Source organism: Coregonus clupeaformis, chromosome 10 (genome assembly GCF_020615455.1).
Source record: "Coregonus clupeaformis isolate EN_2021a chromosome 10, ASM2061545v1, whole genome shotgun sequence".
Classification (NCBI taxonomy): Eukaryota; Metazoa; Chordata; class Actinopteri; order Salmoniformes; family Salmonidae; genus Coregonus; species Coregonus clupeaformis.
Window position 1 is genome coordinate 7,380,040 of NC_059201.1, and position 12,776 is coordinate 7,392,815.

General features: G+C 42.1%; 2 protein-coding genes and 1 non-coding gene across 4 annotated transcripts; all 3 read left to right on the top strand.

Annotated features, from left to right (window-relative positions):
• Positions 1–1,298: 1,298 nt before the first annotated feature.
• Positions 1,299–3,953, top strand: LOC121557252 (zinc finger protein 37). The gene is made up of 2 exons (XM_041871087.2): positions 1,299–1,559; positions 1,933–3,953. Exons 1-2 carry the CDS (start codon positions 1,367–1,369, stop codon positions 3,750–3,752), a joined length of 2,013 nt encoding a protein of 670 aa, XP_041727021.2. The 5' UTR covers positions 1,299–1,366; the 3' UTR covers positions 3,753–3,953.
• Positions 3,954–4,498: 545 nt separating this feature from the next.
• On the top strand, positions 4,499–4,574 carry trnat-ugu. The gene has a single exon. It is a non-coding gene; the product is annotated as a tRNA-Thr (tRNA).
• A 2,302-nt stretch (positions 4,575–6,876) lies between these two features.
• Positions 6,877–8,919, top strand: LOC121557253 (zinc finger protein 595). 2 transcript variants are annotated; one of them, XR_005998339.2, is made up of 3 exons: positions 6,877–7,041; positions 7,385–7,562; positions 7,993–8,919. XR_005998339.2 is itself a non-coding variant. In XM_041871088.1 (2 exons), the coding sequence occupies exons 1-2, from the start codon at positions 7,370–7,372 to the stop codon at positions 8,802–8,804; spliced, it is 1,005 nt and encodes a 334-aa protein (XP_041727022.1). In that variant the 5' UTR covers positions 7,249–7,369; the 3' UTR covers positions 8,805–8,919. The 2 variants fall into 2 exon arrangements, 1 of the variants encoding a protein (XP_041727022.1); XM_041871088.1 differs by lacking the exon at positions 6,877–7,041 and having other exon boundaries at positions 7,249–7,562.
• Positions 8,920–12,776: the final 3,857 nt, after the last annotated feature.

A 12,776-nucleotide genomic window follows, 5' to 3' on the forward strand; every position in this document is an offset into this window, starting at 1 on the left:
ATTATTGTTTTATTTTTCATACTGGCCCCCCCATGGGAATCGAACCCACAACCCCGGCGTTGCAAACGCCATGCTCTTCCAACTGAGCTACATCCCTGCCGGCCATTCCCTCCCCTACCCTGGACCAATTGTGCGCCGCCCCATGGGTCTCCCGGTCGCGGCCAGCTATGACAGAGCCTGGATTCAAACCAGGATCTCTAGTGGCACAGCTAGCACTGTGATGCAGTGCCTTAGACCACTGCACCACTCGGGAGGATGAGTTATAAAGTCCTCAATATCCAAATTCCAACTCTGGGCTATTTCCATCACTGTAAACAACTTAATCTGCTGTCTAATGGAAGTGAGATGGCCATTTTTTTTGCACTGAAAAAGCCTAAAAAGGAGCTTTACAGCCCACTTTACACCAAGACACACCCCGAAACCTAAAAGAGAAACAACCCACCTGGCCAGGACGGTCAAACCCCATATACATTTGGTGTTAAATCTTGGTCAGCTTTATTCTTCAGCATGATTGATTGGTTAAATCAGCTCTATTCCCCATTTTAGCCAACCCTAACCCTTTTCCTAACCTTAACCTAATTCTCCTAACCTGCTACAAAAAGTCAATTCTGACATTGGTTATGTTTAGAAGGGGTATAGCCTTACAGCAGTGGACAATTGTCCTTCAATGTTCTAAATTATTGTCTCTAACCACGTTTCCATCCACAGTTTTTATGAGTAAAGTCATACGGTATAATAAAAAAAATCACAACAGCTGTGATGGAAACAGGAAGTTTTGGTACAATGTTATAAATGCCAACAAATAATTTGTTCGTTTGACATGGTGGGATATTTTTGTGTCTGTAAAATGATTAAGCGTGAAATAGTGCTGGAAACGATTTTATGTGCAAATATTGATATAATAACCATCATATCGAAGTAAACTTGAAGTCACACGATGACATGTTGTGTCGTCCTCCAATTACGACTCGTCAGGAAAGGAATGCAGTTTATAGGCAAGGCTACAGATTAAATCAATTATGATGAACTTCACAGGGTGGTGAAAGCACAAGGTGATGAGTTTGATGCAAGGTGATGAGTTTGATGCTCCTTTCCAATAAATATCGAGGTGGCATGATGATCGATGCTTGACAAATAATTTTGTTGGGAAAATGACCAACATTCATCTACTCTCACGCTTATTGCCCTCTGCTGGTAGGGTTTCGGTACCGCAAGATCGTCACTCTTTGTATACCACGTGACTAAATGCAGAGCGGGTCGTCCACAGAGTTTTAATCTTTGGTTCGTCACTCCCGCCATCTTTGTTTGAGCAGAGCTACCGCGTGAGCAGAATAGCATAAACGTATTGACTTCAATTTCCCTCAAAATGTCCAAACTACAGCTGTTGAATGAGTTTCTCTCACAGCGCTTGACGGCGGCAACTATTGAGATATTTGGGGCAGTGGAAAAAACGATAACAGAGTACCAGGAAGAAATCTCCAGTTCAAAGGAGGAGATCGAACGTCTACAGAGGCTTCTGGATGTGGCTTTGAAACCCGACATAAAGTTACATAAAGCAGGTTAGTAGTGGCCACTGCTAACTAGATTATAAAAAACAGGAGGGTGGTATGCACATCCTAAACTTGAGTAACGGGGCTGGGCTAAACAATTATATAGATAAATAATTGAAAGTCCCGCACACGGTAGTTGCTCCCCAGTGTTTTTGGGTGCGGTAAAGCACTGTGGAGCGACTAGCTAGCTGGCTATATTACGTGTGCGGGCCTTTCTTTATCACTAACATTACTAGATCAATGACATGGCTAGAGTTGTTGCAAAGACAAGTGTTGCAGTCAGGCAGTCAGGCCGCCAACAACTGTAAACAAATTTTATGAAATATATAAACAAAAATGCATTTCTGCCACGAACTGAATGTTTATATAATTTACCCTCCAGACGCCCAGCAGCTCACTCTCCCTGTCCCAGAGGATGTTCCCACTGAGAAGCAGCACTGTGAGCAGGAGGGGAGCCCCAGTCTAGACCAGGAGGAGCCAGAGCCCACACACATTGAAGAGGAGGTCAGGACCAGTCCGGAGGAGCAGCAGCATCAAGGACTGGAGTCTGACATAGAGTTCATATTTACTCCTCCCTGTGTGGAAAGTGACTATGATCAGGACCCACCCCAGCCCTCACTAACCACCAACGCAACTGAAGAGATGGAAACCGAACCAGAGGGAGAGAAAAATGGGGCATCATTAACAACGAGTGACTTCCAGTCCCCCTCTGTTGCAAATCCAGGATCCCCTGCAGCACAGAATAACACCAGTGGAAGTGTTGATGTAGTGGCGAGTGGAGGACTACTGTCAGCGTTGGGGTTAGTACGGACAACCGGTATGCAAGCAAGTGTTGGAGGCCGGAGAACCAAAAAATTACCCCACAAGAAAGTACAAAGCCCGCATTCCAGTGCAGTAAGCAGGAAAACTACCAAGTTACCCCTTAAGATAGTGCAAAGCCCTGATACCAGTGATGGAGGCAAGAAGGCTACCAAGTTGCCCCTAAAGACAGTGCAAAGCCCTGATACCAGTGCAGTAGGCAGGAAGACTACCAAGTTACCCCTCAAGACAGCGCAAAGCCCCGATACCAGTGTTGGAGGCAGGAAGACTACCAAGTTATCCCTCAAGACAGTGCAAAGCCCCGATACCAGTGTTGGAAGCAGGAAGACTACCAAGTCACCCCTCAAGACAGTGCAAAGCCCCAATACCAGTGCAGTAGGCAGGAGAACTTCCAAGTCACCACGCATAAGAGGAGAGGAGACTGGAGGACTACGGTCAGCACTTGGGTTAGTTCGGACATTGAGAGCACGGGTCAAGAAAGAACAAAGCTCTCCTACCAGTGCTGAAGGCAGGAAAACTAAAAAGTTACCCCACAAGAAAGGACAAAGTTCTCTTACCAGTGCTGGAGGCAGGAAAATCACCAAGTTACCTAAGGTAACATCACCAAGTAAAAGCCATACTGCTCCTCATTGTTGCAAGATGTGTGGGAAGTCTTTTGTTTTCATGACTTATCTAGTTAGTCATGTGCAAAAAATGCATTTAAAGGATAAATACCATCTTTGTGGGGTTTGTGGGAAAGATTTTAGGTCCACAGATAGTATGGTGAAGCATTTGCAAACCCACATGGGAGTGAAGCATTTTTGCCACGCCTGTGCTAAAGTCTTCACTTGTAGTTCCAACCTGAAAGTGCATATGAGGATCCATACAGGGGAGAAGCCATTTCACTGCAAACACTGTGGGAAAGGCTTCACTGTGAGGAAGTCCCTGGAAGACCATGAGAAGACTCACACAGGGGAGAGGCCATTTAAGTGCACTTCATGTGGAAAATGTTTCTCATCAACAACTCATCTAAGTCGCCACCAGGAAATTCACACAGGAGAGAAACCCTATCAGTGTAATGATTGTGGGAAAAGCTTCAGTCGGAAGGAAAAACTTGCTGAACATATGAGGACTCATACAGGGGAGAAACCATATCCCTGCCCTGAATGTGGCAAATGCTTTGGTCTGAAGGGAAATCTGACCACCCATATGATAAGACACACAGGGGAGAAACCGTGTAGGTGCCAAGAATGTGGGAAATGCTTCTCTTTGAATGCAGACCTGAAAATTCATATGAGGACACACACGGGGGAGAAAAGATATAAGTGCAATGTTTGTGACAAATCCTTCACTCAGAAGGCATACTTGGCTAGCCACATTATGAAACACACAGGAGAGAAATAACAGGTCCAATGATTGTGGTAAATGCTTCAATCAAATGGGAACCTTGAGAGAACATGAAGCGCATTCTCAGAGTAAAAACTCCTCCGTTCATTGTGAATTTATTTTTGTTTTTTTCCTGGTGTGAGTAAATGACAATACACCACCACAGTACAAAAAGGTGAAAGAGACCTGTGTGGGGGAAATGTAAAGGTCAGAACCTGGTTTGAGAGCACATTGTACTCTATATACCATTAGGGACCTCAGAGGACGACTGGGTAGAATAAACTTAGGGTATGCATTAATAAACTTGCAGAGCATTGTAGAAAAGCAGAGTTCGTAGATTGAGTGGATTTTAAAGCAGAAGCGACAGTCCCAGCTAATTTATTATCAAATGTCACACAAGACAATTTAGTCACTATCTTCTATTAGTAAAAGCTATATTTTGTTAGATTAAAGGGTTAGTTCACCCAAATTACAAAATGACATTGGTTTCCTTACCCTGTAAGAAGTCTGTGGACAAGGTATGACGGCAATCAATGCTTTGGTTTAGTTTCCTTGGCACTGTTTTCACATGCTAACTTTTTAGCATTTGTGGCACAAATCCCATTCAAGTGAAGGGACTGATTAATAGATTTTTTTGTGAATCGTGTTCAAATCATCTATAAGTGACTGAGGTTCACAATTTGGACATGATGCGTGAAAAATGCTAAAATCGGTTCCATGACTTGAATGGGATTTGTGCCACAAACACTAAAACGTTTGCATGTGGCCTCCTGTAGCTCAGTTGGTAGAGCATGGCGCTTGTAACGCCAGGGTTGTGGGTTCGATTCCCACGGGGGGCCAGTATGAAAAAAAAAAGATTGTATGCACTCACTAACTGTAAGTCGCTCTGGATAAGAGTGTCTGCTAAATGACTAATGTGGAAATGGTGCCAGGGAAACTAAACCAAAGCATGGATTGCGCTCATACCTTGTCCATAGACTGCTTACAGGGTGAGGAAATTTGGGTGAACTAACCCTTTAAGGCTAATGGTTGTTTGATATTAATGTATCTAAATCACAGGAGGTTGGTGGCACCTTCATTGGGGAAGATGGGCTCGTGGTAATGGCTGGAGCGAAATTAGTGGAATGGTAGCAAATATATCAAACACAGGGTTTCCAGGTGTTTGACGCCATTCCATTTTTTCCGTTCCAGCCATTATTATGAGCCGTCCTCCCCTCAGCGCTGATCTATATAATACTGTATCATCAGTATCGGCTTGATTTCATCTTATGAAAATATTTGTTGCAGCAATAACAAAGATAATTTTGTACATGTTTTGTCATTGTAATGGATTGGCTTGGCGCAAATTACATGTGTAGCTTTTTGTTTGACCTAACATTAGCATTTTGTGTGAAACCTATGAATATTTGTCCATTACATTTACCATTAAATAAAAAAGGTAAATGTTTGTTCTTGAAATAATAGCCTACTCCTTCAGTTTGCACCCATTGCACACAAAACATCCATAGATATCATCGATCAGAATCATCTTTATTCGCCAAATACATTTGCATGTAAAGGAATTTGACTTCGTGAAATGGTGCTGCCACAGTATACAGACCCATGATAAACAGGATATACAGACCCATGATAAACAGGATATACAGACCCATGATAAACAGGATATACAGACCCATGATAAACAGGATATACAGACCCATGATAAACAGGATATACAGACCCATGATAAACAGGATATACAGACCCATGATAAACAGGAGATACAGACCCATGATAAACAGGATATACAGACCCATGATAAACAGGATATACAGACCCATGATAAACAGGATATACAGACTGATGATAAACAGGATATACAGACCCATGATAAACAGGATATACAGACCCATGATAAACAGGAGATACAGACCCATGATAAACAGGAGATACAGACCCATGATAAACAGGATATACAGACTGATGATAAACAGGATATACAGACCCATGATAAACAGGATATACAGACCCATGATAAACAGGATATACAGACCCATGATAAACAGGATATACAGACCCATGATAAACAGGAGATACAGACCCATGATAAACAGGAGATACAGACCCATGATAAACAGGAGATACAGACCCATGATAAACAGGAGATACAGACCCATGATAAACAGGATATACAGACTGATGATAAACAGGATATACAGACCCATGATAAACAGGATATACAGACCCATGATAAACAGGATATACAGACTGATGATAAACAGGATATACAGACACATGATAAACAGGATATACAGACAGATGATAAACAGGGTATACAGACAGCTTAATAGAAGCAGAGTTTACACAAATCCACATGCGGTATGCACACTATGTACACTAATTTAAGAACTACAAGCTTCAGTATAAACACAAAGCTACATCATACACTGATTGTACAAAACATTAGGAACACCTTCCTAATATTGCGTTGCACCCCTGTTTGCCCTAAGAACAGCCTCAATTTGTCAGGGCATGGACTCTACGAGGTGTCGAAAGCGTTCCACTGGAATGCTGGCCTATGTTGACTCCAGTGCTTCCCACATTTGTGTCAAGTTGGTTGGATGTCCTTTGGGTGGTGGACCATTCTTGATACACACGGGAAACTGTTGAGCGTGAAAAACCCAGCAGCGTTGCAGTTGTTGACACTCAAACCGGTGCGCCTGGCACCTACTACCAAATCCCGTTCAAAGGCGCTTAAATATTTTGTCTTGCCCATTCACTCTCTGAATGACATACACACAATCCAGGTCCCAATTGTCTCAAGGTTTAAAAATCCTTCATTAATCTGTCTCCTCCCTTCATTTACACTGATTGAAGTGGATTTAACAGTTGACATCAATAAGGAATCATAGCTTTCACCTGGATTCACCTGGTCAGTCTGTCATGGAAAGAGCAGGTGTTCCTAATGTTTTGTACACTCAGTGTACATTATGTATGTAGAGATGTATGAATTTAAAAAAAAACGTTTACAGGATGTATCTGAAGACGAGTCTGGTGCAGAGTGCAAAGAGCAATGTCCAGTTCTAGGATGATAGTGCAGGGTGCATAGTCCATGAATGAGAAGATCATCGTGGACCAGGTGGCCGGTTGGCAAATAATTTGAAATAGGAAATGCGTGTTTAATAAGGTCTTCTCTCTGCTCCGGCAGGGTTGCATGGCGAGCCGTCTGATAATCACTGTCACTGCAGAGGCTATAGTCGAGACATACTTTTTTTGACGTCAGTATCATGAGCGACCATGGAGGAGACATACCACTTCAATCATCTAGGTTTGTTTCTTATTAACTTAATTTTATGCATAATGAACTTGGCTATTATGATATCCAGTGGCCCAAATACCCTACTGTTGGAGTTTAATTAATGTGTCATATGTTTTGGTCAGCAAGCTGAAATAATTATTAACTCAATCAGTCATACTGCACAGCAGGTGGCGGTAATGTAGCAAGCTGTTCAACACGGCCAATAACTTCCCAGGGCAAGAGCTATAGCTGCGCATGTGTATCCGTTTATATGCATTTGCGAGCAGAAATGCAATAAATTCAATGAATATTGGTGATTCTGTGGATTAAGAGATACATAACATTAATCTATCTGAAAATGTCCAAACTGCAGCTGTTGAATGCGTTTCTCACCGAGCGATTAACTGCGGCGGCTGTTGAGATATTTGGGGCAGTGGAAAAAACGATAACCGAGTACCAGGAAGAAATCTCCAGTTCAAAGGAGGAGATCGATCGTCTACGAAGGCAACTGCACATCGTTACCCAACCGAAGATAAAGTTACATAAATCAGGTTTGTGGCCAGCTACCTACCATTACAGATAGGCCTAGTTATTAATTATGCTACAACATTAAATAAATTACACATTGATTGCGTTCCAGGTAGCCTGTCGCGCTGTGCACGATAATCTGATACCACCTTTCGGGTAGCACACGCTAGTGTAATATCTCAGGAAGCAAATATACTAAGCGATTTTCTGAGATTCACAGATCGACTGCAATAAAGATACCATGGCATGCAAATACTGTTGGCTGATTAAATAATCTGTGCAAGCCTCTAGAGTTTTTACAACACACCCATTCATTTATTAACAAAGTTAATATTTTAAAATGTTAGTGTCAGGGCTCATATGCCTAAAATTTGGACAGATTACATCTCATCTTGTCACTACTATGAATATGGAGATCTAGACAACTCTTTCATCCTCTGTCCTTTCTGCCAGATACCCAGCAGCTCACTCTCCCTGACCCTGACGAGGTTCCCCTTGAGCAGCAGCACCGTGAGAAGGAGTGGAGCCCCAGTCTGGACCATGAGGATCCAGAGCCCACACAAATCAAAGAGGAACAGGAAGAACTCAGGACCAATCAGGAGGAAGAGCAGCTTCAGGGGCTGGAGTCTGATACCAATATTCTAACATTTTCTCCTCCCTTTGTGAATAGTGACTGGGATCAGGATGACCCACATAAGTCCTCCCAACTTTACCACATACAAACTGTAGAGGACAGAGGGAGGGACTCACTACCTACCAGCACAATTGAAGAGATCAAAATAGAACCTGATGAAGAGGGTTACAGAGTATCAGAGCCAACCAGTGTCTCTCAACCCCTCTCTGTAGTAACCCCTTACAGCTCTGTGAGCACATTAAATATGAATCAGCTAATTGGCAATGCAGAATCAGACAAACCATTTCAGTGCAATGTATGTGGCAAATTCCTCAAGCGGGAGAAAAGTCTTATTGTGCATATGATGGGTCATGCAGGAGAGAAACCATTTACATGTCCTTTATGTAACAAAGGCTTTGTTGCGGTAGGCACTTTAAAGACGCATATGAAACTTCACACAGGGGAAAGGCCACACCGGTGCCATGTTTGTGGAAGATGCTTTAAACTGAAAGGAGCCCTGACGGAGCACATGAGGATACACACTGGGGAGAAACCATTTAGCTGCCATGATTGTGGCAAATGCTTCAGTCGGACGAATGCCCTTACAAATCACATGCTGCACATTCACAAGAAAAAAAGAACTTACAAGTGACCTGTGGAGAAAGAGTCAGTCTGAAAAGTAGCCTTCGATCTATATGGCACACTCAAGCCCTTTAATTGAATAAAGTATGGGTAAATATTTGAAGGAATAAACGCATGGACCATTTACTAAACAACAGGAGTTCTCATTTTATGAAGCTATAGCTAAGTAGGAGCCTCTGTCATCCGTCTATTATTCAAAACAAAATGATTGAAGACCAACATACAGTGGGGAAAAAAAGTATTTAGTCAGCCACCAATTGTGCAAGTTCTCCCACTTAAAAAGATGAGAGAGGCCTGTAATTTTCATCATAGGTACACGTCAACTATGACAGACAAAATGAGAAAAGAAAATCCAGAAAATCACATTGTAGGATTTTTTATGAATTTATTTGCAAATTATGGTGGAAAATAAGTATTTGGTCAATAACAAAAGTTTCTCAATACTTTGTTATATACCCTTTGTTGGCAATGACACAGGTCAAACGTTTTCTGTAAGTCTTCACAAGGTTTTCACACACTGTTGCTGGTATTTTGGCCCATTCCTCCATGCAGATCTCCTCTAGAGCAGTCATGTTTTGGGGCTGTCGCTGGGCAACACAGACTTTCAACTCCCCTCCAAAGATTTTCTATGGGGTTGAGATCTGGAGACTGGCTAGGCCACTCCAGGACCTTGAAATGCTTCTTACGAAGCCACTCCTTCGTTGCCCGGGCGGTGTGTTTGGGATCATTGTCATGCTAAAAGACCCCAGCCACGTTTCATCTTCAATGCCCTTGCTGATGAAAGGAGGTTTTCACTCAAAATCTCACGATACATGGCCCCATTCATTCTTTCCTTTACACGGATCAGTCGTCCTGGTCCCTTTGCAGAAAAACAGCCCCAAAGCATGATGTTTCCACCCCCATGCTTCACAGTAGGTATGGTGTTCTTTGGATGCAACTCAGCATTCTTTGTCCTCCAAACACGACGAGTTGAGTTTTTACCAAAAAGTTTTATTTTGGTTTCATCTGACCATATGACATTCTCCCAATCCTCTTCTGGATCATCCAAATGCACTCTAGCAAACTTCAGACGGGCCTGGACATGTACTGGCTTAAGCAGGGGGACACGTCTGGCACTGCAGGATTTGAGTCCCTGGCGGCGTAGTGTGTTACTGATGGTAGGCTTTGTTACTTTGGTCCCAGCTCTCTGCAGGTCATTCACTAGGTCCCCCCGTGTGGTTCTGGGATTTTTGCTCACCGTTCTTGTGATCATTTTGACCCCACGGGGTGAGATCTTGCGTGGAGCCCCAGATCGAGGGAGATTATCAGTGGTCTTGTATGTCTTCCATTTCCTAATAATTGCTCCCACAGTTGATTTCTTCAAACCAAGCTGCTTACCTATTGCAGATTCAGTCTTCCCAGCCTGGTGCAGGTCTACAATTTTGTTTCTGGTGTCCTTTGACAGCTCTTTGGTCTTGGCCATAGTGGAGTTTGGAGTGTGACTGTTTGAGGTTGTGGACATGTGTCTTTTATACTGATAACAAGTTCAAACAGGTGCCATTAATACAGGTAACGAGTGGGGACAGAGGAGCCTCTTAAAGAAGAAGTTACAGGTCTGTGAGAGCCAGAAATCGTGCTTGTTTGTAGGTGACCAAATACTTATTTTCCACCATAATTTGCAAATAAATTCATAAAAAATCCTACAATGTGATTTTCTGGAAAAAAAATTCTCAATTTGTCTGTCATAGTTGACGTGTACCTATGATGAAAATTACAGGCCTCTCTCATCTTTTTAAGTGGGAGAACTTGCACAATTGGTGGCTGACTAAATACTTTTTTTCCCCACTGTACACGTTCAAGTCTACTCATTTTATTTATTTAAAAAAAGAAAAGGTTGTGGGTAAAAAAAAAAAGAAGCATATTTTATATTGGAAAAACAAAACCCACGGGATAAGAGGTGTTTACATCAGGCCAGTGACAATCATACCTGCTCTTTCTGACATGCATGCGCTGTGTGCAACTGGTGCCACATCAAACTTCCACAGCTGTATTCTTTTTTTGTAATATTCTTTTTATTGGAATTTTAGTTTCTTCCACATTAAGAGATACAACAAAAATATAAAATAACAATAAATACAATTAAAACGAACAAACAGAAGGAAATGACACACTAAAGCTCAGTTTAAATAATGGAATTAGGCCCAACACATGGAACGTACAGTATAATCATGAGACAAGTAAACAACAACCATTCTAAGAGAATCCTTGCAGCATAACAAAAATAACATAAATCAGGTTCTAGATCATTCAAATAAGGTTCCCACACTTTGTAGAGCTGATGTTTTAGAATTTAACATTGTCACTTATCCATTGTAAGAGGATGTTTTTCCTCGCTGCGACGGTAAGAATGTTGTACAGCCTCCTCTTAGCCGCAGAACTAACATTCCTATTAGGGAGAATTAACAGCAAAGGAATTGGTTTTAATTCTAGGTTGACCCTTAGAAATTTTTCAATTTCTTGAAGGACATTAGACCAGTACCTTTGTAATTGGAACATGACCATAAGCAATGTGTAAGGGTGCCTGCATCAGTTTTACATGTAAGATACTGAGGAGAAAGGGTTAAAAGCATGTCTGCAATATTTGCAATGTGCCTATTATTCTTAATTGGATTGCGCTAGTGCGATTACAGATATATATATATTGTTTTTGCATATCTCCAAATGTCCTCCCACATCTCCTCGTCAATAGTAACAGACAGTTCATTCTCCCACACTCGCTTGACCCCCTGTGTGCCTACAGTAGAAAAGGACCTTTGCATCATTAAATACAATTACAGACATTTTCCTTTGTGAGGAAAACAAGCATTCTTTCAATGACAGACACATCAGGGTTGCCAACCAAGGTGGTGCGCTTCAAAATATGTCTTCACTTGTAGAAAGTGGGAAATGTCCTGCTTTGGGAGACGATATTTCTCAACCATCTGCTCAAATGACATTAGAATCTTGTCATCAAATAAATCATTTAGTCTGCCTATGCCCTTATTAATATAAAGGTTAAAGCCAACATCCAGCAATCTTGGTACAAAATCTGTTGTTAAGAATCTAGGTAAGAGCAGAGGTTAGTTTGGACCTTCCCTCAAAACGTTGAACTGATCTCCATGCCTTGCGTGTATTAAGTGTAATGGGATTCTCGCAGCTATCTTTTACAGATTTGAAGCTTCTGAAAAATAAAAGATCCTGCTAGGGGTATTTTGAAAAAGAAGTCTCAATATCTAACTAAATAGAGGAGTCGTCATTTGTGATCCAGTCAGACATACAGTGAGGGAAAAAAGTATTTGATCCCCTGCTGATTTTGTACGTTTGCCCACTGACAAAGACATGATCAGTCTATAATTTTAATGGTAGGTTTATTTGAACAGTGAGAGACAGAATAACAACAACAAAAATCCAGAAAAACGCATGTCAAAAATGTTATAAATTGATTTGCATTTTAATGAGGGAGATAAGTATTTGACCCCTCTGCAAAACATGACTCAGTACTTGGTGGCAAAACCCTTGTTGGCAATCACAGAGGTCAGACGTTTCTTGTAGTTGCCCACCAGGTTTGCACACATCTCAGGAGGGATTTTGTCCCACTCCTCTTTGCAGATCTTCTCCAAGTCATTAAGGTTTCAAGGCTGACGTTTGGCAACTCGAACCTTCAGCTCCCTCCACAGATTTTCTATGGGATTAAGGTCTGGAGACTGGCTAGGCCACTCCAGGACCTTAATGTGCTTCTTCTTGAGCCACTCCTTTGTTGCCTTGGTCGTGTGTTTTGGGTCATTGTCATGCTGGAATACCCATCCATGAACCATTTTCAATGCCCTGGCTGAGGGAAGGAGGTTCTCACCCAAGATTTGACGGTACATGGCCCCCGTCCATCGTCCCTTTGATGCAGTGAAGTTGTCCTGTCCCCTTAGCAGAAAAACACCCCCAAAGCATAATGTTTCCACCTCCATGTTTG

Bases quoted from the DNA above. Each gene is read 5' to 3' on its own strand.
- LOC121557252 (XM_041871087.2), top strand. From the start codon at position 1,367: ATGTCCAAACTACAGCTGTTGAATGAGTTTCTCTCACAGCGCTTGACG. The intron at 1,560-1,932 runs GTTAGTAGTGGC...TTTACCCTCCAG, and splicing joins CATAAAGTTACATAAAGCAG to ACGCCCAGCAGCTCACTCTC.
- LOC121557253 (XM_041871088.1), top strand. From the start codon at position 7,370: ATGTCCAAACTGCAGCTGTTGAATGCGTTTCTCACCGAGCGATTAACT. The intron at 7,563-7,992 runs GTTTGTGGCCAG...CCTTTCTGCCAG, and splicing joins GATAAAGTTACATAAATCAG to ATACCCAGCAGCTCACTCTC.